This window comes from Aptenodytes patagonicus, chromosome 18, assembly GCF_965638725.1.
Source record: "Aptenodytes patagonicus chromosome 18, bAptPat1.pri.cur, whole genome shotgun sequence".
In the NCBI taxonomy this organism is placed as follows: Eukaryota; Metazoa; Chordata; class Aves; order Sphenisciformes; family Spheniscidae; genus Aptenodytes; species Aptenodytes patagonicus.
The window spans coordinates 13,511,772-13,536,609 of record NC_134966.1 but is presented as its reverse complement, the minus strand read 5'-3'; the positions used below and the strand labels follow the sequence as shown (position 1 = coordinate 13,536,609).

Sequence of the window (24,838 nt, the reverse complement as noted above, 5' to 3'; positions counted from 1 at the left end):
TTGTTGGAAGGCTACTGGCATGGACAGCTATACTGTCATTCACTCCGGCCTTAGAGCCATGTTGTTTCCCTTCTGCTTTTCCAGCATGTGCATGCATCTACTCATTAAACCTTAGAAAGTAGTCTTGGGCACAAATTGTAGCCATGTCCACCCTAAGCATGACCCTTCCTACTTTCGCATCTTATGTTAAAGCTGCCTTTAAGCCTGCATTCTTGGTGTTGGCTGACCATCTCATGGATGAGAGAAAAGATAATCTTTGAATCTACAGCTATGTAAGATTGGTAGTGTTCTAATAGAGAGGAATACTGAAAAATCTTGCTATAGATGGAAGATATTTTTTCTGTGAAGGAAGAATTGTTACCAAGTTGAACACTTGCTATCAAGCTAAGCTCAACTGAAGGCCCATTCTGGACTCTTGTAACAGACAAGTTTCTGCAAGAAATGTTTTCTATCCCAACATGCTGGATTTGTTGGAGGAGGCGGGGCTCTTAACCCCTTCTGGCTAATGGTATTGTCATCACTTAAGCACTGTGCCTTAGTCTGACTAAATTATAGGAATGTCATTTACTTTGGTGCAAGCATTAGACTGTACAGGCAGTTAATTTGTAATGTACTTGTACCTCCTCACCAGCATGGGTAATGACGCATGGAATCACAGAATAGTTGAGGTTGGAAGGGACCACTGCAGATCATCTAGTCCAGTACCCACACCCACGCACCTCCAGTCAAAACAGCATCAGTGTCGGGTTGTTCAGTGCCATGTTGTTGCATTTTGAGTCTGTTCAAAATGGGGATGCAACATTTTGAGCTACTCATCATCTTTGTTCTGCATTTGCATTACAGCATGCATATAAACCAACACCACAGCTTTGAAGTGTGGCTAGGACTCAAGAGCCCCCGAGACACATGAGCTAAGTTAATTCTTTCACACTCACATAATATGCAGCTCTTAAGGCTGAGGCTTTGATGAGCCCTTCCCAAGGTCTATACAGTTTGGGCTTCAGGAACTGTTGCAGACTAACAATCATTTTTTGTCCGGCTCTTCTAGTGGCAATGCAGAACACATAAATTTTATAAATGTTTGAAAGTAACAAAACACTTCCTTCTAAGGAGAGATAAAGACCCACATGCAACTTGAAAGGGCTAGGTGCTATTCATAGTAGCAAGAGATCTGGACTGGGGTTGAATGGATGTATGGAGACCTTCAGTTTCCTGGTTTGCAAAGAACAAGTAGGGCCTGTTCTGATTACTGTCCTTTCCTGGTTTGGGGCTGGGGTGGGTTTCTGTTTGTTTGTTTATTTTGCTTGGTTTGGTTTCTTGGAGTTTTGGGGGGGAGGGGGGTTGGGGGGTGGTTTTGTTTGGTGGGTTTTTTTGTTGTTTGTTTTTGCGATGCGTAACATACAGGATGCAAGCAGCACCCAGAATGAATAGCAGGTTTGCTGCCTGCCTTCATGTGACTGTTTCTATACATGTGCAAGCATTTGTAATTCATTGGTAGATTCAAATTTAAAATATGTTTTTTTTTTTGTTGGTTTTTTTTTTTTAGTACTAGGCTAATCAACTAAATGAATATTTAAACAGTTCTTCATAGGGTAGGGGACAGGTACCACCCACATGAAGTGTAACACTATTACATAACCAGTTACATATGGTCAAGGTTGCTGCTCCTGACATTTACTTTCTGCTGTTCTACGGATATTTGACCAAGCCACGAATTAAAGCTCATGCATGTTTTCCTAAAGGTGTGGATCTATAACTTGTGCTTGCAGATGCAGCTTTCCCAGAGCTGTTGGCTTAGTCTGCATTTGAGATCTAGGATCCTTTGGGTTTGGATTTGATTTTTAGAGAGAGAGAGAGATATACACACACACACACACACACACACGTGTGTTATGTATATACATATGTATATATATTTGTAATTTCTACAAGTCTTAAGGGATTAAAAGTCCTAAGCATATATAAGAATCTAAAGTAATGTGATCTTACAAGGGCGGAGAGGAAATCCCTTCTGCAAGTGATAAGGTATTTCAGAATCATTTTTGTTGCCTTCTGTGTATGAAAATGAGTACCATACTATTGTCATTATTAACAATCTGATGTCATGGTTCATATGCACAGTGCTTGCTAATTCTGTTAAGGTAACATTTTCTCAGATAGGCTTAGCCTGATTTTGTGGAATAAATTGCACCCTGAGAACCTAATATTAACAATATGGGAAAGCTCATATGACAGTATGCAGCAAACATCTGTACTTGCATGCAGGTTAGAAAGTATTTTTATACTTACTAGTTGAGTACAGCAACTTCACCAGCGTGTATACCAGCTAGCTGCTTCACTTTGTTGCTGACCTGCAACTGACTGACTCCTGTTTGCTACTGGAAATCATATTAGCACATGATTTGAAGAGAAAATTTAAGAGATTATTTTCTGCATCTTTATTTATAGCTCTGTTAGTATTTATCTTGAATGGAAAATGTTATGTCTCTAAAGGTTTATGGAATGTCAGTTTTAACTAAATCTTTGAATGTTAGCAGGCTGCTTTGTAATTTAATAACTGCATACTTTTAAGACTGTTGCTATGTTTGTGATCAAAAACTCTTTATCTACCACTTGTCTTAAATGCCGATGTATTACCATTGGTTTTAATGTCATGTGATAGTGTATAAGGTTTGTGTTTTAGATGTGACATCCAAATAGAAACAGTCCTATTGCAGCTGGAACTGGTTTAAGTGCCATTTATCACCTTTGTGAAGGAGTAACAGATGATTTATTCCTTCATATGTAATAAACCATAAATTTGACCTCACTTCTTTCTTTCACACATGCAGAACTAATGGCTTTTCCAAATTTGGTTCATCAGACAAGAAATTAAAAAGACAGGAGGTAGAACACTATTGCAGACAGCTCTGGATTACTGTTTCCATTTGCATTCGCTAGGAATTTTGTTTCAGAGATGTCATTCATTTAAGCACTCTATCATATCTGCAAGATTGGTGTTTGTGTCTTAAGCATTACCCATCTTTGACAAAAACTACAATCCAGCATTGGTTTATGTTTCCAGGCATCTTTTAGACTTTCAGAGACCTGCTCTAGTTGGACATCTTTACCCCTTAAATTAACACTACCAAAGATAGTTTTTTCCTTTTCTGGCTAAGAGTATATTCTCACTTGCCTCCCAAGACCTTGTAATGCCTTTTCAAAAGCAATGCTCTTTCCTGAATTCTAAAATGCATTTTCCTAAGAGCTACAACCCTTCTTTTGATTTAAATGCATTCCTTGCAAACTTAACAGCAATAGGAAAAATAATGCCAACTTAACATTAACACCCATAAAAGCCCAGCATTCATCTCCAGTTGGGACGAAGACTTATTCTGTGGTCAGGCATCCCAGAAATAGTAGCAGCAACACAAAGGTAAAGTACTGCAGTCTGAAATTAATGTTAGCCAGGCTACATCATTCATTTCTTCACTGTAATACATGCCATAAGGGAAAGGTAAAGTGGAGCAAGGAAATTTAATTTATTTACAAAATTAGAGCTTAATTTACATCTTAGAAAAAAGGTACTGGCCAATACATTTAACATTCTTACTTGGCCATTATAGTCATTCTGCACCAGGTGAAAAGAACACAGGAATCAACAAAAAATAATATGTTGAAAGAATATAAGAAAAGGGAGATTTACTACAGGGAATATGCAGAAGTGTATACAGATCCCCATAGATATTTTTTTAAAAAACAGAATTCAGATTTTACAAAATTCATTAAAACAATTTGATAGCAAGTTTAGTAACAGAATGTCTACCACATGACGCAGTTAGTTTCAACCATAGCACCATAATTTATGATATGAAGGTTTCATATCAACATAAAAAGCCTTAGACTTAAGATCTTCTGTAGTAGGCCTCAATTTGTTCCAGGGTCTGTCCTTTTGTTTCAGGAATGTAAAACGCTGTGAAAGTTACATTGAGGCAGCAGAAGGCAGAGAAGAGCCAGAACGTGCCATAGGATGTTAAGAAACCCTGAGAGGGGAAACAAACAAAAAAAAAAAAAAAAAATCACATTATTACAGCTCACTACTGTACACCTACAGTTCTGTATTGCCAGAGAAGACTGTGGTTCAAAGCTTTCTCAGGAGCATCTTTAATAAATTTCCCTATGAAAAGAAACTTCAGATTGTAATTTACAATGCTTACTATAAAATCGTTAAATTCTTTGGTTACCAAGAAGGCCATAACCCAGTTTGTTAACACACAAACACCACTCGATATGCCTCTAGCTTTAAGTGGGAAGATTTCAGATATCACCAGCCACGGAACAGGACCCCAGCCAAGGGCAAAACCTGCAATTACAAACAGAAGAGAATAAATGCAAGTTAAGTACATATTAAAGGGAAGACTGAATGATGCCCAAGTTAGTCAAGTAAGGGGATGCATTTTTCACTCTAGATTCTTGGATGATTCCAGTAAAACAGTACCTCTACCAGAAGGAAAGAGAATAAGTTATTTCAGAGCAGCATGATAAATGCTAGCACGTTTTACATCAAATTAATTACAAGAATATTCTTAACAAGCAGAACATCTTGCCACAAAGTCTCTGAAGTGGTAAGCTTAAAAACTGACCTTGTTTCTAACTGCTGCTGCCTTGTACTATCACAGAATTCAGTGTGGCTCAGACACTAACAAAGACCATTTTTGCCATTAGCAATTGTAAAGCAGTTTAACCTGAGCAATTGCTACTTACTATTAGCACAAGGAGGTATAAATTCATTTTCCAGGGCATTGGCTTAACTAAGCTGCTAGCTCTATCACCAGGGTTGTGAACACTCAGCCCAACTTTGCATTATACACTGAAAAGGTCTGTCAAAGACATAACTCATTTCCATTCATCAATAATGTGACAAAATGGAACAAAATTGTCACATTTATCAGAAAGTTTGAGTTTTGTGTAATGGCTACTTAGAAGCCTGTTCCACTTACCAGCAACAAAGAGCCCTAGGCTCACTACTGCAAGCCAGGATATGCTGCTTTCTGTTCCTGGGGATGCTGAATTTAGAGTGAACCATACATCAGGATTTGATGAGTTGTTTCGACTGGGAAGGACCATTTTAAAATAAAGCCCAAACAATGCAGTACTGAGAGCCATGATTATCCCTGAAAAGTAAGCAATAACCAAGTTGTCACTGGTTGCCACTTGGGTATTCTGAGAGACAGAACATAGTTGGTCAGCCAAATAGAAGATATGCTGGCCTTTTTCTTAAAATATACTGTTCTTGGAAATAAACACTGGCCGTGAAAGATGCTAGACAAGCATTCTAAACTAGCCAAACAATGTAGTCTCGACAGCAGTCATTACTATTGGGTATGCAGCACAACAACTATATCAAACAGAATTAGTTTTCTTCAGCACCTTTACTTGTAAAGTTAAAAATTTTAACTATTGTCTTGTATAACTAAACACCACAATGCACCATGAAAGTAGCAGCAGCCACAGAGAAATTACTTTGAAATAGCCATTTGTTGACAACTTGGGTATGACAATGTATCATGACATTGAATCTTATTAAGCAGAAAAATTATCACAGTACTAAGAACTGTCTCAGTGACATAGCTATTTCAGAATAAAACTTGACCTGGTAAGAAGACAAAAAGATAGCCATATGTAGTTTCAAGGGGTTCCACCTACAATGTGTATGTAACATGACAGTTTCTTCTTATGAGTTTAAGTCTATAGTTATACCAAATTATAAATATAAAGCAAACCACTTAAAATGCATAAATTGCAATATGTAATTCCCCCAACAGTTAAGACACTTTTTGGTACCATATATAGTAATTTTCCTTACTGAACAAAATTCAGTAACGTGTTTTACCAGATATGTAAAGCAGCACTTTTCGTCCAGTTTTATCTATGATAAGTGCAGCCACAGCAGTGAAACATACTTGTATGGAACCCACAACAACAGAAGCCATTCTGCTGTCCTGAAATAAAGTTAGAGGTATGGAGAATTGGCTCTTTCAGGCTGATAAGAGGATCACTTATCAAGCATTAAAAATGCATTTGTTTCTTGAATCTGAAAGAAGACAAACTATGCCACAGAAATTGATGGTGGGGGGGAGACAACAGAGGAGGGGAAAAAAAAAGAAAAAAAAAGATCACCAATTAACACAACATACTGGTCTCTTAATAAACTTTAAAATAAGCCACAACTTCTTCCTAGAGTTTCACTTGCTCTGAAACATTGCATTTGCAACTCTACTAACAAAAAATTATATAGGAAGATGACTATAATAGGAATTTCTATCAGTATCAAAGTTTCAGACCAGCAAACCACAACATACTCCCCCCCCCCCCCCCCAACCAGAACATGCAGGTATGCCAGAGTAACACAGTCAAGAGGGTATCTAGAATCCAAACCAAAAAAGCCCACTAAAACCCAAGCCCTGTTATTTATGACACAGGCAGGATCATTATCAAGTCAGTTTGTTACGTGTTTTAGACTTCTTGTAGCACTGACTAAGCTGAAACTATTATAGACATCGGTCAGTTTGGAAACACACCCGGATTACCTTGAAGTCTGCATTTTCAAAGATAGTTTCTGCATAAAACATAACTGCATTAATGCCTGTTACTTGCTGGAAGAACATTAGAGCCACACCAATAAGAAGTGGCCTGTAGATTGAGGGGTTCTTAAATTCAGAGAGATTCAGTCCCTGTTAAAAAGATTAAGCAATGATTTGGTGAAAAATTTCATGTTCTAAATCCAAGAACAAAAACAACAACAAAAAACCTCCCTCCTCAGAAAATCTCAATCTGATCAAACTCGGGAAGTTTCCCACCCCTCTTTTAGCAAAGTGCCTTAGCAGTAAAAATGTTTACATTTGAAGTATCTGAGAACTCCAGAAAAGCATTTTTCCCCTTTTCTCATGTTCTAGAGACAGAAATTAACAGTACTTTGTAGAGAAAGTTAACATGAATGAATGCCCAGTTTGCAGAAATGGAACTTCAATGATTAGACCTGCTTATTTAAGCACACATCTCACAAGAGGCTAAATGATGCTATTAGAGACGCAAGAGAAAATGCATTCATACAACACAAACAATAGGAAATTAGTGTTAGAGGTGTTGAACAATCCTTCAAGATTGCTAAATAAAGCAAAAAGCCAGACAGCTGTCATAATTAACAAGATCACGAGCGCAACTGCTACTCATGTACACTGATGGCAGCCAACAGTGATAGCAGTTGCAGCTGAAAGGTAGAGGAAAAAGATTCAAAGAATCTCACTTGCTTCTTGAGTATCATTTGTATGAGGGAACAGGTTTGGACCACCGTTTGTAGAACAGGCTATTAACTAAGCTTTGGTAAAACCCTTTTAATTACACTGTATGCTTTCAGATGTTATCTCCATACAAAAAGTTTTTTTAAGAGTAAATCAGATTCTCATCACCTCTTCCTGAACACTAGCTTCCATCTGCCTACATTCCCATTCATGGTCCGCATGTGGTCCCCGCAGAAAGCGCAAAGAAGCTATGGCTTCTGAGCGTTTGTTCCGATTCAGCAGAAATCTCGGTGTTTCAGGCATGAAGGACATGAACAATAGCATTATGCAGGATGGAAAAGCGCACAACACTGCCAGCCAGTGCCATTTTAGTGTTATTCCTGGGTAACAGAAAGGAAAGAAAGAGGACTATGAACATCAATTAGTTGTACAAACAAATTAACATTTACTTTCAATTCTTCAGTGTAGTTCTTTCATTACACGTACTAATTCTTTTTTGTAACCTAGAGCCCTAACCCCAATACCTGCAACGTAGGCTCCCAGTATGCCAGTCACCACCATCAACTGAACACAAGAGCCAAGCATACCACGGACTTTAGGATGAGATACTTCAGATATGTACATCTAAAACACGGGGAGAAAACATCTAATAATTAATTCTATCCAATTTTGGATCAAGGACTTCATAAGTAAGTAATTTCTGAAAAAACACAGATGTATTTCCTAGTAACTCCTCTCCTTAAAAAAAGCCTTAATAAAATGGAGTGAGTAGAAGAGTACCATCTCAGAAATGTATATTGGCATTATGAAAAACGCTGGAAAAAAGGGAGGACCTGAGCCAGAAGAATGTTGATGTAGTATCAGTATCCCAAAGGTGAATAAACTTGCATTAGTAAGAGCTGCTTTTGTTAGCCATATTCAACAAGAAACACATCATCACAAAGCAGTCTAGAGCTTGGAACAGTCTTTGCATAAACATGTAGCCCAAGCCACATATAAAACTGTTCGCAATCAAAGTTTTAAATTTTTAATTCAACACAAAGAGTGCAAATTATTTCATTCTCCATGAAGTTCAAAATTGACAGCTCATCTTAACACAGACTATATGAACAGCATCACACCTCATCCAATATTTGGGATCAACTTAAACTTTTCAGCTATTTTTTAATATATTGATCCCAAGTCAACAGCTACAGTTTAGCTGTACACAAAAAAAAGAAATCCCTCATATTTATATATACAATTCTTTCTAAAGTCACAATTCTTACTTTTTCTGGAAGGAAAATAAGTAATCCTTATTTCAAGAATAATTTAGAGCTACAAAAACTTGGTATTACATATGACGCTCTCCTCCCTCATCACTGCAGTCACACAGATCTTTTACTGTTGGCTGTGGGTTAAAGCCTTCACATACGGGAACTTAGAGCTCAGCTCCGTGAAACAAAGAGAAAGCAGTCATTTGTAAAGCAGACAGAATTCCTCCAAAGACATTAACACAACCAAGCTTCCAAGAACAGAGAAAATTGCACAATATTATCATTTAGACCATACCACCCTGAATCTTTTTTAGATTTTATTTTTATGACCATCCAGATTGATAAAGAACGAGCATATATTCCATACTTCATTACGAGTACTTCTTATCCTTTCATTTTTAGTTTGCATCTCACTTCAAAAGCTAGAAATGCTGGAACTACCAGAAAAGAAAAACTTGAATTCTAGATGGTTTATTTCACACTACTACCTAGTCAGCCAGATCCAAAAGGTCAAATAATACCAGAGAAGACAGACAACAAGAGAATGAATTATCTCCATTTCCCTACTGCACGTATATTCCTGAATGCATGGGAAAAGTTAATATTCAGAAGGTAACAGTTAAATGGAATTCTAGATGGTTTATTTCACACTACTACCTAGTCAGCCAGATCCAAAAGGTCAAATAATACCAGAGAAGACAGACAACAAGAGAATGAATTATCTCCATTTCCCTACTGCACGTATATTCCTGAATGCATGGGAAAAGTTAATATTCAGAAGGTAACAGTTAAATGGAATCAGAAGACACTATTTGGCATTACTCCAGGATGAGTGAGCAGCCAGTTTATTTGCAAAACCAAGAAGTTTGGTGAAATAGAAAACTATTAGAAGCAGCTGGTAGTAGGGAAAAAAACCACCCACAAAAACCAAACCTCCCCCTAATGTTATATATGAGGAATTTGAAGAGGTAAATATTACTGTAATGTAGCAGAACATAAACAGAAGCAATCAAATAAAGGACTAATAATCTGAAAGATCACATCACTGTATCAGGAATGCATAGTACAGAAGTGCTACTACAAAAAACAAAATGTATTTTATTTATATTTTCTTCATGATTAAAAACAAGCAAAACACGATTCTGTAAAAATCAGTTTCTTCTAAATCCACAAACTGCCTTGGCTACAGTTATTCAGTTACTTCATCCAAGCCACCTATAATACTGCTATGGAAAAAGAAACAAAAAACCCACGAACAAACAAAAAAGCAACCACACATGCACACATGTCCAGAAAAATGTCTTACTTACCGGAACAACAAGTGAAGTAATTCCACTGGCCAAGCCTGTCAGCATTCGTCCAAAATAAAGCATCCAAACATTCTGAGCAGATATAATAACTATATATCCAAAAACATATGGTATCGAGCACAGCATTAGACTCAGCTTTCTCCCAACTTTATCCACAAGATAGCCTCCTAGTATTCCTCCGGCAGCAGCTCCTAATGTTACTACTGACTTCAAAAAACAAGTAAAAAAAAATTATTTTATATATATAAATAAATATAAAAATAAATAACAGACAGCAATTTCTTTTAAAATCCTGAAAAAAGTAAATGGCAGCTTCTAAAAAAATGTGCAAGACTACACAGGTGTTTTGAAAATCAAGATAAACATTAACTTCTTAATCAAAACATAGTCAAGAAGCACTACTCACCACAACTGAACAGCAAGTAATTTTCATATTTCCCTCAATGAAGGAAAAAAAAAAAGCAGCAGTAACTGTTTCTTAATCTGTCTACAGAGCTGTCCGTTCATAAACAGGCCTTTCAAACTGCTTTAAAGCCCTGAAGAATTTGTTGTTATCTTGACTAACCTGAAGTCCAGCCTGCATCCAAAAAGCAAATATTCCCCATGTTGATGGGTTGCACTAATTTATTAAGAAGTTTATTTTCTGTAGTCCCTTAACAGGGTCAATTGAGAAACGTGAATGGTTAGAAGACATTTTAGCACCAAAAATAAGTTCAAATAATAGGGGCATTTATTAATATATACTAACGGAGTTATCAGAGCATAACAGCACCATTACTCAGGAAAAATTTGAATCAATCACTGAGTTTAGGAAAAAAATTGATTTCATTATTAAGATCTGCATTTACCCTCATTCTTAAGAGGAGTAAGACCCCATCGTACAAGCAACATCCTCTTGACCTATGCTTTCAAGTGAAATCACATAATGGTAATGCATCATACGGAGACTCACCCCAAACCACGAGGCTTGATTGCTGTCCAATCTTAATTTAGGATCGTTGATTTTCCTCAACTCTGGAATAACAGGTGAGCTATAGCCTAGCACGAAGCCAAAGCTGAGCGGTCCCAGGACAGCAGCGAACGTGGCCAGGTACAGCTTCTTGTTCTGCACTCTGAAGCAGAAGAGGCCAACAAGGATCATGCCGCCCCCACCTCCCGCTTCCGGCCCCTTACTAGGCCCGGTAATGCTCGGGCGGGCCTGGCAGAGGGCTCGACCCAGAGCTCATCTCGGCCGCCCCCCGGTATCGGCCGCGGCCGAGCTCCGGAGCAGTCGGCGCTGTCCCCGAGCCCGCCAGAGCGGCCGGTCGCGGCGCCCGCGCTCACCTCGGGCAAGAGTCCGAAGCGGGGTAACCCAGCAGGCAGCGAGACTCCTCTGCAGCCATGCCCCGCCTGCGGGGAGCGCCTCAGCGCGGCCAGCCCCGGCTACTTCTCCACGGGCAGCCGCTAACGAGCCGCGCGCCCGGCCGCAGCTCCCGTCCGGGCAGTGCGGGCAGCAGCAGCCAGGCAGGGCTTCAACCGTGGTGCCTGCCGCGGCGCTCTAAGAGTCCAGCCGGGACGGAAACAGCAGGAGCGTGGCAGCGGGGAGTGATGACGTCTAGGGCTTGCGCCGGAAGCTGTCTGACTACGGAGAGCATCGGGTTCTGGGGAGCGCCTGCCCTCCGGGTGCCGGCCGGTTCGCCCGGCGCAGGGGCCGCGGCGCGGGGCTCGCCCCGCCCCTCCCCTCCCGCGCCGGGCGCGGCTGAGGCGCACAGTCCCGCCCGAGGGCGACCTCTCGCCGCGGGTGCCCGCGGGTTGCGGTGCGGGCCGCGGAAGCGCTGGGAGCCCGTCCTGCTGCGGGAGCGATGGCCGCAGGGAAGCCCCAGCCCGTGCTGGGCTCTGGGGGGCCGCGCGAGCCGTGGCGGCTGCCTGCCGAAGGACGCTCCGCGCCCGGCCGCTACCTGAGGTGAGCGCCGCGGCCCACGGGACTCGGGCGGGCGGCGCCGGCAGCTGTCGGCAGCAGCGGCGCTGGAAGTCCCCAGTCCCCGCCGCGCTTTTTGCGTGCGGAGGTATATGGGAGTGGGCGGGGGGGCGCGGATCGGGCTGGCTGGGTAACACCTGGGAAAGAGCCTCGTGCACGCCGCTCTGAGCACCAGTTTCGGGGACTCACAGCAGCCCTTGATTTCGGTATTAGCTTCATGTATTGAATACAACAAACGCCTTGGAGCTCACCTATTCTTTATTCATAGGGAGCCTCTTAGAAAGTTTTGTTTCTTTTAAAAGAACTCATGCCTGTTAGAACAGCAAATATATTCTCTGCCATATGTGCTGAGGAAAGCTGGTAAGTGCCATCAGCAGTAAAAGTTACTGTATGAACTTGTGACTTGGTAGGAGCAGCTGTTTCTGTGCATTTGACACCCAGTACACCTTTTTGTGTTTTTATCAGCAATTGCATGCCATGTGCAGCCTTTCATAGTGAAGACTGTACTTTTCTGTACTGCTATGCCATGTTAAGAGGTGTACTCTAAGATCTTATTCTATGAGGTAAAATGTCTGTATAGAAATAAACATGTTACTGACTCCCACTCAGATTCCTAATTCACAGAAGCTCCCAAACCCAAAGAAGGGTTTGGGAGCTTCTGTGAATTAAATTCAGCCAGTTGTCTAATGAATGGAATTAGATCTTCCAGAGGAGATAAATAATTATGGCTTTTTAACTATTTGCCTGATATTTATCTTGTTAATCACTTGTCCAAGCTTATTGTAGGAACTTGAGATGCCACAAGATAGTATAAATGCATACAGATCACATAGTTCAGGAGGTAGTATTTCAAACCTTCAGTTTCACAGTTAATTCTTTTCATTGGAAATAAACTGAGAAAATAGGAAAAAACCCAGGAATTAAAAAAAAAAAAAAGTGTTTAGGTCAAAGTGGTGCAAACATGTCAAAACCGATACTAGACCAGCACAATCTACAGTCTTTACATGAGCCAAATAGAAAGATGGCTAACATATCCTTCAACACAATTTTTCAGACATCTCTCTGCATCTTTTTAAAAAAACTCTATAGTTACCTGCTTTGTGTTTAAAATAGTTCAGGACAAAGGTATGAATAAGTTCTGTCAGTAACTAGCTTATCACTCTGCTTATATGCTTTTGTTTTTTCCCTTTATCAGTATAATTCATGAGTAAACTGTAAGACTGTTTATTTGCTATAATAGGTTTAAAATTTGAACTAACCCTTACCTTATTGGATTTAGAATTTGAAAGCGTTAACCTGGAACAAGAAAGATGTTAATATTCATAATGAATGCTAACATTCACTAGCTCCATACAATTCACTTCTAAGCCTGATGTGGGACAAATGATAGTTTAACGTGCATGCAAATGCTTAGTCCTAACCTAATGAATATTTTAAAATATGTTTGGTCACTTCAGTCTATGTGTTAACATGCCATTTGGAATACTGATGTACCAGTAATAAAGATGTGATGCTTACCTTGTTTTCTGAACAGAACTAATACAGTATTTTGATGTATCACAGGTAAATTTTTCCATAACCTTATGGAGAAAAAGGACTTTGAAGCATGGCTTGATAACATTTCTATTACATTTCTTTCTCTGACGGACTTGCAGAAAAATGAAACTCTGGATCACCTGATTAGCTTGAGTGGAGCAGTCCAGCTCAGGCACCTCTCCAATAATCTAGAGATTCTCCTCAAGAGGGACTTCCTCAAACTTCTTCCATTGGAACTTAGTTTTTATCTATTAAAATGGCTTGATCCACAGACCTTACTCACATGTTGCCTCGTCTCTAAGCAGTGGAATAAGGTTATAAGTGCCTGTACAGAGGTGTGGCAGACTGCATGTAAGAATTTGGGTTGGCAAATAGATGACTCTGTTCAGGATCCTCTACATTGGAAGAAGGTTTACCTAAAGGCTATTTTAAGGATGAAGCAACTGAAGGACCACGAAGCCTTTGAGACATCTTCTTTAATTGGACACAGTGCCAGAGTATATGCACTTTACTATAAGGATGGACTTCTGTGTACAGGTAGGAAGGACAGAAAACTTGGAGTCTTACAATTCTTTGTTTTCTCCCCTCACCCATATGATTAATGACCATTTGCTTTTCCTTTACCAGACAGATTATTTTCATAGTGCTAACACAGTTTAATATGATTCAAGATTACTTCCCCCCCCCCTTCAATTTCTGAAACACCTGGCACACTAATAAACTCATTAGTCCCTTTAATAGGAAAACAAGGAGACAAATTTCTTTGTTGGTAAAAAACCCCAGTAACAGCAGGTATCATGCTTCAGATTAGTAAGCCCATTTGAGAAGTATGGATATGTTAGTTATCCTCTTAGAGGATAACTTCCAGTTAAAGGGATCTTGTTTGGGCTATGTGATCACTGCAGTCCCCCAGGGTGTGGAAGGAAAAGTCTGTCTTCTTCCTTGAAACAAGACAATTTCTCTGATACGGTCTGTAAGCACCTTCAGTTCTTAACATAAGTGCTTGTATGAAGACCTGTAAACTAGATTTAACCTTGCTACTAGTCTGACTTGCACATTGTAATGATAATTTCAGCTTCCTTCCTGAAGACTGCAGACTTCAAGATTTCAATTTGAATTTAAAAATACAGCCAGAACAAATATGAAACCTTAAGTATGAAAGAATAGTAACAAAGTTACAATGAACTGCTGTCAGAGCGTATTCCAAGGATTTCCCAATCACTTGAGATGACAATGCTAGAGAATAAGTTGGAAATGCTGGCTAAGTACTCCCACATTTGTTGGTACATTAAGATGGTTACTAGAAACCAACAACTAGACTCTAGCCAGTCTTTCACTTCCCTAGTCAGCAAGGAATGTAAACATACAGTAAGGAACATTTTCAAAACTTTCTGAAAAGTGGCACACTTTTGTGCTGAAACCACCAGGAGAAACAACAGGTGTAAGGGTCTGGGGTTTTATTCTGCTCTCCAAAGCCAGCAGTCTGGACTTACTGTGATGAGTTTAAAAAAAAAGAAAAAGAAACTTTGGGGAGAGAAAGGAAACTGGCAGGTGATGGAGCCTGGTATTCATCTGCTGTCTTTTGAGATTTGGTGGACTCCTTTCCTACCTGAAACAAATTAAAGCTTGCAGTATAGTCAGTGGCTCTGCAAAACTAAGTGATGTATCATGTAAAACTTCCATGCGTCTGTTTCAGTAGACACTGTCAATCAGAGGCAGTGCTGGAATCTATGGAAGGTGCTAAAAGGGTATGAGGAAACTGGAAGGCCAGACATCTAGTAGCTTAACTAACATGAAAACAAGAGGCTTTGCTGTAGTGCTGAGACTTAAAACTAGGGCTTATTCCCCATTCAAGCAGCTTGAAAGTCCTATTTAATGAAAAAAAGTTCAACAAGGGGAAATGCAAAGCCCTGCACCTGAGGAGGAACAACTCCATGGCACCAGTATATGCTGGGGGCCACCCAGCTGGAAAGCAGCTTGGCAGAAGAGGACCCAGGGGTCCTGGTGGACACCAAGTTGAACACGAGCCACCGATGTGCCCTTGCTGCAAAGAAGGCTAACGGTATCCCGGGCTGCTTCAGGAGGAGTGTTGCCAGCAGGTCAAGGGAGGTGCTCCTTCTCCTCCACTCAGCACTGGTGAGGCCACACCTGGAGTACTGTATCCAGTTCTGGGCTCCTCAGTACAAGGGAGAAGTGGACACACTGGGGAGTCCAATGAAGGGCCACGAAGGTGATGAAGGGACTAGAGCATCTCTCATATGAAGGAAAGCTGAGAGAGCTGGGACTTTTTATCCTAAAGAAGAGAGGGCTCAGGGAGGATCTTACCAATGTATGTAAATACCTGAAGTGAGGGTGCAAGGAAGATGGAGCCAGGCTCTTTTCAGTGGTGCCCAGTGACAGGACAAGAGACAGTGGACACAAGCTGAAACACAGGAGGTTCCCTCTAAAACACTTTTTTACTGAGAGAGTGATTGAGCACAGGTTGCCCAGGGATATTGTGGAGCGTCCATCCTTGGACATATTCAAAAGCCATCTGGTCATGGTCCTGGGCAACCGGCTCTAGGTGGCCCTGCTTGAGTAGGGGTGTTGTAAGAGTTGACCTCCAGAGGTCCCTTCCAACCATAACCATTCTGTGATTCAATGAAAATACTATATTTAAAACAAACATGGAAGACGAGTATAGGATTGGAAATACTATTTACTCTTCGCTTCCAATTACCCTGTTCTTTTATATTCTAGGATCAGATGACTTGTCTGCGAAACTGTGGGATGTAAGCACAGGTCAGTGCATATATGGTATCCAGACACACACTTGTGCTGCAGTGAAGTTTGATGAACAAAAGCTTGTAACAGGATCTTTTGATAACACAGTAGCCTGTTGGGAATGGAGCTCTGGGGCAAAGACACAGCATTTTAGAGGACATACTGGTGCAGGTATGTTGAACTTTTCAATTTGTAATTTCACCAGTCAAGTAACATACATCATCATCAAACAAATTATAATTTAAGTTAGCTCTTTGCACGATAGCTTTTTTTTTTAGGCTCTGTCCCATGTCACCTTTTGGGGTGGGGGGGCAAGCAGCCAGAACAGATCTAGATCTGTCTGCCCTTGAATAATGCCAAAGCTTAGCCATGTAATGTTTTGCAGTTGCATGGAAATAATACTAAATGCCATGGTTATTCAGTACTTTCGAGTCTACCAAAAAGATGCAAACCCTAGGTAGCAGGGAGCACATGGCAATAGCAGTTCTTTATATCCCCAGACTGGAGATGGGCTTACAGCAAAGAGCACAATAGGACCTGGGAATCTGTATTTGCATTTCCCTCATAATTAACTTCTCTGTCCTCTACCGCAAAATATCCTCAACTCAGCTGTAGTTCTGTTCCCCTCTAAGTAATGAGATGTATCAAATGTAATAATCCTCCTGGAATTGACTTACTAGAACTCTTAAAATAGGAACTAGCTTAAGTTATACTTTGCCATAATCAAACCATAAAGGAACCACTGATGTACATGCTCTTAATTTGGACAAAAATCAGTAATTTTGCAATGTAAGCTTAGGAATCCAGAGCAACAATTCACGTATACAGTTCAAGAACAACAGTTAAATGTTTAGAGGCTACATGACCTAGTTAGTGTCTCACTTACAGAAAAACGCGTACATAGAGACTAGTATTCCTTATTTAGTACCCTCTTTGCTTGTAGTTTTTAGTGTGGATTACAATGATGAACTTGATATTCTGGTCAGTGGCTCTGCAGACTTCACTGTGAAAGTATGGGCCTTATCAACAGGAACGTGCCTGAATACCCTTACTGGACACACAGAATGGGTCACTAAGGTGGGAATATTGATTTTTAATTAATCTTGCAAAACACTTTCTTGCAATAAGTTTGTAACGTGTTCTAAATTTCTATTTCCTAATCCTAACCCTGCACCTAGGTGTAGAATCTGAGGAACATCAGGAAATACTGCAAAATAACATTTCAGCAAAAAAAAAAAACGTAAAGAAGCTATAATTAAACCTTTCAGACCATTGAAGATATTTCTATTCCAAAGCAGCTGGAATAATATTAGGAATCAGTGTTTGATTCAAAGACTGAATAAAAACAATGGTTCTGAAAGAAAGCTACTTTAAAAATTATGTAGAAAAACTAATGATCTTGATAACCAAAATCTGAGCATAAAAAGTGTTCTGAAGTCAAGAAACAGTATTTTTCTTCTGAATATTTCAGAACTTGGAAGGTGGGGGGGTGATTCTAGAGGTGAAGTACATATCTTCGCTTATTAATACAGTAAGTTGTCACTAGTAGGAACAAGAAAAGTGTAAACTGTAGTTTCCCTTCAGCTGCAAAAAGTATTTGTATTGCCTTTATACAAGAGTACAGTATGCAGGTTGTCAATGAAGTGAAAAATGCAAATGAAAGTTTGGTTATTTAACAGCATCAACATAAATCATTACATCCTTCAACTACAGGTAGTTTTGCAGAAGTGCAAAGTCAAATCTCTTATGCATAGTCCTGGGGATTATATTCTTCTAAGTGCAGATAAGTACGAAATCAAGGTATGTACCATATACATATATCATTTCGGTACCCAGGGAAATAAAATGCTTGAGTGCTTCGCTGAAGTTTACAAATCATGTAAGATTTTCTCCCATATTCCCTGCTTGTAAAGTTGCATACAAGACATGCAACTCTTTGGAAGCTAACTTTTCAGTGCTTTCCTTCATGTTTCGATTTAAATGATAGCTCTACACGAATGGTAATGCAAAAAATAAGTGCTTTCAGTACATGCCTAACGTGCTAACTTGACAGTGAAGCACTTAACTGCAAGTACCGTTACTGTCGGGGACTTCCGGGTTGGAGAGTGCTGTAAATAGTTTGTGGCTATGGAAGTGCTTCGTAACTGAAACATTGTTACATTTCTGTCCTCTTGGATGGTTGGTTTTTTGGCCGTTCTTTAAAGCACCCATTTTCCCGGGGATTTTTTGGCCTAGAAACAACACATACTGCAACAATACTGTAAGACAAGTCACTTACAGAATTGATGTACCTACCTAAAGGAGAGAAATATTTCTGAAAAAAACATACACACATTTACCTGATACTTAAAGAGAGACTGTAAGGCTTGCTCTCTTTGTGTAATGGTTTATAATGTGAATGTTTTATGGTCTTAAACTGTATTTTAATTGTAGATTTGGCCTATTGGAAGGGAAATAAACTGCAAGTGCTTAAAAACACTGTCTGTTTCTGAAGATCGCAGCATCTCCCTACAGCCCAGACTGCACTTTGATGGTAAATACATAGTGTGCAGTTCAGCACTAGGATTATACCAGTGGGACTTTGCCAGCTATGATATTCTCAGGTAAATCTTTCAGTTTAAAACTTAGTCTTTAAATAAATAAGTAGAACATATTAGTTTTAATAACTTACTTTAGATGTAGGCCAAAAGAATCTTGATAAAAATTCTGTAAACATCTTACTTTACACATACTGCCAGGTTTAATTCTAATTTAGCATCTGTTAATATGAATCATTTGATTGCTGTTTTGGTTTCTGGCCACAGGCTAGTCCTCTTTCATATTTTCATTCCATAAGCTGAAGAGTTTCAATATAGGCTTAAATCAGACTGCAGTGCTGTAGTTGTGAATGTGAAACTGTAGTGACTGGAAGTTAATGTTGCCATGGAGACCGCTCTACAGAGAACCAGGTGGCCATTTCTGGGGGTCCTTTGATGAGACAAATTAAAAAGGCTCCTTTTCCTTGTAGCGCTACTGATCTGTCATTCTCGATAACACTGGAATGATAGTGAAATCTATCAGTCTGCAGTAAGGGATCAAACAGGATTGCATTCCGTTTCCATAAAAAGAACGATGCTGTATCTGTTAGAAATGGTGGCATCAAAGATTGTAACTTATTAAAGAAAAAATTGCATTTTAGAACTGTTAGCAGACTCTTAATTGAAATGGCCCAAATATTTGTAGAGTATCGACCATAGGAAGATCTAGTCCAAAAGAAGTGCTTCTTATCAGTAAGAATAACTGAGTAATTTCATCTCTCAGTTTACCCTCCCATCTTTCAAAAGAGAAAAGATGTTCTCTTACTGCTGAGAACAGCTTTTCATCTCCATACATTTTTGTGCCTCAGTTCTGTGCTTTATGTAATGCTATGATCAAATGCTCAGTCAGTTGTGGAAAACTTACTGTCTTCAATTTCTGTTCCAAGTTTTATTTATTATGGCAGAAATATCCTAAAGGTGTAGGGGACCTAACAAATACTTTTATTTCTCCCTAAGATGAAAATGCTTAACTTAAACTAAGCATCAGTAAAACAACATTCTGTTAAGGACCAGTCTTGAATGATTTATCTTATCTTCTTATCACAGGAAGGCATTTCTGTGTTTTATTTCCAGCTTCTAGAAGAGTGGTCAAAAGAATAATAAGAGGTTCTACCTCTTAATTTAAAGATATTGAGGCATGAAATCCCTATGGAAATTTACTGTAAAACACAAGTACATTTGCTCTTTTGTGTGTATCTGGAAACAAGACTTTTTTTTCCTTGTGCTGTGCAGAATCCCTTTCAAACCCTAACCTTTACTTACGTTCAGAAGGGTCTGTCCTGAATGCACAAAGCCAGAACTGAAACCACAGGCCTGACTGCAGCGAAGTGTTCAGTTGCTTAATTTGCAAAATTTGCATCCAGTTCTTTCTAAATCCTTTCAGAATGATGAGTTTAGACACTTCTTTTCTATAGACACATAAGGATTTGTTTTAGTAATGCAGGTTCATGATTACATCGTGACAGAGTTTTTAACAACGTTGTCTTGTCTTCTAGGGTTATCAAACCTCCTGACTTCTCAAATGTGTCCTTGCTGGGCTTTGGAGAGATATTTGCTCTACTGTTTGATAGCAGATACCTGTATATAATGGACTTGAGGACAGAAAAACTGATAAGCCGCTGGCCTCTACCAGAGTATAGAAAGTCAAAGAGAGGTTCAAGCTTTTTGGCTGGTGAAATGTCTTGGTTAAACGGACTAAATGGCCAAAATGATATGGGCTTGGTTTTTGCCACCAGTATGCCAGACCATAGTATCCATTTGGTGTTATGGAAGGAACATGGCTGACAAGCTCACATATGCAGAATCTTCAGGAATATATGGACTATCAGCAGTGTGTCCATAAAATGAGACTTTGCATGAACCAAAGTTGCACACCTAACGGTATCATCATGCAATGCACAATCATTTACTTTTATTTGGGCATTTGGGAATGGGTTGTTTTGGACATAATGCAATACAGCATGCTAACAGTATTCACCACAAAATTTTGTCTGTACTCATGTTTAAGCATACCTGTTTGGGCTCTGAAGCATAGCTTGTAACTTTTAAACCATTCAAATCCACCATCGTCTGAAATGAAGTAGTGCTTGACCTGACTTCTGACCTATTTTTTGTTGTTGAAACAGAAGGTGGAGCTACTATTTTAGAACCGTAGGCTTTTGTACATGTAACAGCAAATACTGGTTACAGTGCATGGCTGCTTAACTCAAATGAGAAGACAGCAAACCCTTTCTCTCTCCAGTATCATTCTCTTCAAAATGTTTTTTCTTATGATAGCTTTAAATACTTAGCCTTTGAAGTAGAAGAATCAAATGAGTCCTTTAACTAGAATCAGATGCTAACAATAATAATTTGTTTAAGTTCAGGAACATGTCAATATGAACTCTCCTCAGCGAGAATGAGCCAACTTTTCATCTATTTGATAGAGCTTGCCATCGCAATTAACATTAGAGAACCTCTGACAGTATTCATCATATTTGCTGATGGTAACTCAGAATGGCTTGATCAGTATTTTGTAGTCCATATTTCCTATAGTTTGTGTGAGAACATAACTTAGTTCACAGGTAGGTAGAAATATAATGAATGGGAAGATGATGTTCAATCTCTACAGCAAGAGTCACTCTCTTCAATTAAATGATGTCTAGCAGCCATTCACTTTTTCCAAAAGTTGCAGTTAATATAATCATGCACTTAAAGTACTTGCTACATCTAGATTTGGAAAGCAGGGGCAAGTAACAGTGAGAAGGCCACACCTCGGGGGGGAGAAATCAGAAGTCTGAAGAAAAGCATAGGAGTAGAAAAAGGTCTTTTGCTTTTATCATCGTAGGAGACCTGATGTACACAAGTTAACTATTGAGTAGCAAATACCTATCCACATACTTTTGTGGTATTTGACATGTACTTAAAAGCTGTATCTATGACATCACATGCTTTAGAAATGCTTTAGGTTGGTTTCCCCTCCTCCCTTACAATAAAATTTCCCCTTAATGTCTATTTATTCTTTTTTTTTTTTTTACACAACTTGAAAACATGAGTTTTCATGAAGATTAGCTCATGTCCTTGAAAAGATAAAACTGCCTAGCATTACTATTGTTAGTATGATTTTTTTTTTCTTCCCACTATCCCAGGAGACCTAATTTCATACTTAGTACTGAACAAAGGACAAGGTTCCCAAATGTATGCAGTATGAATTACAATAATGGGAGTTTTCATATGCAAGAATCAGTATTTGAGTGATGTGGTACGGATTGCATGAAGTCACAGTGGAGCAGTGTCTCTTGAATACAAGGCTAGAGTCTTAAGTACTTGGTTTTTCCACCTTTATTCACACAAACTTACTTTGAAAATGTGTTTGTAGTCAAGGATTTTATCAATTGGAAGCCAAATTCACAGTTCTCGATTCAAACCACACTGACGGGGGCACAAATGATGATGTCTTAGAGCTTTTGTTGTCTCACTCAGAAGTGAAGAAAACTTACATGAAGCAGAAAGCTTTCAAAAACTTGTCTTGAAACCCAGTTCTCATCATTCTTAATGTGGTAGTAACTATACTGCGTATGATGCGTGCGGTAACTCAGCTTACTCTGAAAGAGCCATGTGATGATGGGCCACCTATAAAACATTGCATTAGCTTTGAAAGATTTCTTCACAGCAGGAGTTTAGACAGGAGCACGCCAAAAATGTCCTTGTACCCAAATCAGCAAAATATGGAGTGAATATTTGGACTGCAAGATGAGTAGAAAATGGGCTGGCCTGCCAAGCTCAAAGAGTGGTCATCAGTGATACAAAAATCTAACTGGTAACCAGTTAATAGAAGTGTTCTTCAGGGGCTAGAATTGGTTAATTACTTTATTAGTGACCTTTATGATGCAGAATCCACTCTCAGCAAGTTTTCAACAATACTAATTTGGAGGAGAAGGGGAAACCATGGGAAGGGGAAGCAGTCAATATGCAAGAGAACAGGGAATGCTATCCTGAGGGTCCTCAACAAACTGGACAAGTGGGCTGACAGAAATCTCATGAAGTTTAACCAAAGCAAATGCACCATCCTGCACCTGAGACACAATCACCCCACGTAACAGGGTTGGAGCCAACTAGGTGGAAAGCAGCTTTACAGGAAAGGACATGGGGATACTGTTGCACAGCAAATTGAACAGGATTCAGCAATATAGCCTTGTGACAAAGGTGGCCAACAGTATACTGAGCTGTACTAACAAGTTCATAGCTAGGAGTTCAAGGGAAGGGATTCTTCACCTCTGTTCTGTGCTCAAGGCCACATCTGAGTCCAGTGTTGAGTTCCCCAGTACAAAACAGACTGACACACTGGAGCAAGTCCCGTGAGAGGCTACAGAGATGGACTGGGAGGTGGAGCACATGTCTGAGAAACTGCGAGAGCCAAGTTCAGTCTTCCAGAGAGAATGGTGGGGGAAAGGAAGGTGGCGGTGGGCATGGGGTGGGGAGGCACTGCTACTATCTCCAGCTACCTAATAAGAAGGTATAGAGAAGACAAAGTCAGACTCATCTCAGCATCATGCAGCAGGACAAGGGCCAATGGTCACAAATTGCAATGAGTAATTCCAACTAGCTCTTCTCCACTGTGAGGGTAGTTTAAGACTGGAACAGGTTGCCCAGAGAGGGATTGTGCATCCAGTTTACCTATACAAAGTCCTGAGCAAACCATGCTACCTTACCCTGCTTTGGGCAGGGAGTCGGACTTCCAGATGCACCCCTTCTAAACTACATGAGCCTAAAATTCTAAATGAATCTCTTGCCAAGCAAGATAGTACCACTGCAGCAGGCACCTTTGATGTTAATACAGTTGCCAGAATTTGTTGATACAGACTTTGGGAGATGTTGCTGCCACTGTGAAGCAAATATGACGGTTTGTTAAAAGCTGTGAAGTGGTAGTTGGAAAGAGATTCTGCCACAAGTATTTCACAAATTGCAGAAAATTTTAAACAAATTAAGAACTCTAAATTCTCCTTTTCTGCATTGTCCCAGAGTATGCAAGCAGAAAAGCATGAGAAGCATCCAATACACACTACACTGCTCTTCTACCTTTTTAGTTTTAGCCTGTTACATAGCAGCTGATGATTATTATAAACACAATTAGCAAACAGTTATTTATAGACTGTCTCTTGAAGACTTCGAAGTAAAAGTTCCACCTGGACATTTGCTAGCTAATGATACTAATCCCCTAATGACAGAGCTCCTTAAGGGCATAGGTACGTGCCACCGCAAAACAGATGAAGGAATGAAAACATGACACTGGTGTAGAATTAAAAAAAGCATACCTGCTCTCACATACACACTTCTCTGTCACACACTGAAGCATCAGACTATCACTGCCCCCAGATGTCCCTTCATAGGACGGTTCTAATACATTGCCACATCAGTACAATGCACATAGCTTTGGGGGCTCAGCAAACAGAAAAAATATGACTGAAATTGTGAAACTACAGTGAGCAAGTGTTTTTTTGTTTGCTTTGCTTTCCATCTGACCCTTCAGCAGACATTAATAACTACTTGGCATTATTTTTAGATAAAGGTTGGAAAAGATGCAGCTTCTGTACCCTTACACCTACACAAGGAAGCAACATAATTCAACTTACCCATCACATAAAGGACTAAAATCCACCTGATGTCTAATTTTCATGAATGAAGAAACAGTTTGTTATGAGGCTTCAAGGTCCCAGAAACAAAAAATTATTATGTATCATAAGTAGTTGTTCATCCATCCATCGTTCCACCTGGAAATAGCTGCCTTTTCAGTTCACAATAGTCTCTTTTTCTTCAACATCAATCTGTAACCCTTGCCTCTGTTTTAAAGCTTTCCAACATGACTCAGCACTTACTGCTTAAGTAATTCAGGACAGCTGTGGGTAACAAAAGAGGGATCATCCTTCTTCTTAAACTTACATGTCTCAAAAACCCAGTTGAACAATCATTTGGAGCAGCAAAACTCCAACAGCTATGTTTAGTGTTACAATACATCACCACTTTAACAAACACTATTTCCAAGAATATAAGGGGGTTCCTTTTTTTACAATTGAAACTGGTAGATTTTGCTCAGTTATTTTCACAATGTATTTGTTTACCTTTTACTCAACTTGGTACATACAAATCTTGTACCCAAACAGTGACATACAAACTGCAAGAA

General features: G+C 39.6%; 3 protein-coding genes across 8 annotated transcripts in view; 2 read left to right on the top strand and 1 right to left on the bottom strand.

The window, feature by feature from the left end:
• The window catches only part of GARNL3 (GTPase activating Rap/RanGAP domain like 3), a 63,042-nt gene extending 59,055 nt beyond the window's left edge, over window positions 1-3,987 (top strand). Inside the window, exon 31 of the transcript XR_012996787.1 lies at window positions 3,941-3,987. The gene's annotated coding sequence lies outside the window, so the exon portion shown is untranslated. The remainder of the gene's footprint in view (window positions 1-3,940) is intronic.
• SLC2A8 (solute carrier family 2 member 8) lies at window positions 3,502-11,397 on the bottom strand. Of its 4 annotated transcripts, XM_076355723.1 has the most exons (10): window positions 11,170-11,397; window positions 10,799-10,958; window positions 9,847-10,053; window positions 7,805-7,904; window positions 7,449-7,660; window positions 6,570-6,713; window positions 5,873-5,981; window positions 4,980-5,153; window positions 4,197-4,342; window positions 3,502-4,022 (listed from the first exon to the last, which is right to left on the bottom strand). In XM_076355723.1, the coding sequence occupies exons 1-10, from the start codon at window positions 11,226-11,228 to the stop codon at window positions 3,885-3,887; spliced, it is 1,449 nt and encodes a 482-aa protein (XP_076211838.1). In that variant the 5' UTR covers window positions 11,229-11,397; the 3' UTR covers window positions 3,502-3,884. The 4 variants fall into 4 exon arrangements, with proteins under 4 accessions (XP_076211838.1, XP_076211841.1, XP_076211839.1 ...); XM_076355726.1 differs by lacking the exon at window positions 4,197-4,342; XM_076355724.1 differs by lacking the exon at window positions 6,570-6,713.
• Window positions 11,398-11,510: 113 nt separating this feature from the next.
• On the top strand, window positions 11,511-21,672 carry FBXW2 (F-box and WD repeat domain containing 2). 3 transcript variants are annotated; one of them, XM_076355729.1, is made up of 8 exons: window positions 11,511-11,788; window positions 12,072-12,163; window positions 13,367-13,876; window positions 16,079-16,273; window positions 17,046-17,179; window positions 17,816-17,902; window positions 18,536-18,705; window positions 20,175-21,672. In XM_076355729.1, the coding sequence occupies exons 3-8, from the start codon at window positions 13,387-13,389 to the stop codon at window positions 20,461-20,463; spliced, it is 1,365 nt and encodes a 454-aa protein (XP_076211844.1). In that variant the 5' UTR covers window positions 11,511-11,788; window positions 12,072-12,163; window positions 13,367-13,386; the 3' UTR covers window positions 20,464-21,672. The 3 variants fall into 3 exon arrangements, with proteins under 3 accessions (XP_076211844.1, XP_076211843.1, XP_076211845.1); XM_076355728.1 differs by lacking the exon at window positions 12,072-12,163; XM_076355730.1 differs by lacking the exon at window positions 12,072-12,163 and having other exon boundaries at window positions 11,514-11,788; window positions 13,459-13,876.
• Window positions 21,673-24,838: the final 3,166 nt, after the last annotated feature.

Coding starts and splice junctions, on each gene's coding strand:
- SLC2A8 (XM_076355723.1), bottom strand. CDS start 11,228: ATGGCTGCAGAGGAGTCTCGCTGCCTGCTGGGTTACCCCGCTTCGGAC. Junction 10,054..10,798: donor ATCAAGCCTCGTGGTTTGGG/GTGAGTCTCCGT, acceptor TGTTTTTTGAAG/TCAGTAGTAACATTAGGAGC. Junction 4,023..4,196: donor AAGAATTTAACGATTTTATA/GTAAGCATTGTA, acceptor TTCCCCTCTCAG/GGTTTCTTAACATCCTATGG.
- FBXW2 (XM_076355728.1), top strand. CDS start 13,387: ATGGAGAAAAAGGACTTTGAAGCATGGCTTGATAACATTTCTATTACA. Junction 13,877..16,078: donor GGATGGACTTCTGTGTACAG/GTAGGAAGGACA, acceptor TTTATATTCTAG/GATCAGATGACTTGTCTGCG. Junction 16,274..17,045: donor TAGAGGACATACTGGTGCAG/GTATGTTGAACT, acceptor CTTTGCTTGTAG/TTTTTAGTGTGGATTACAAT.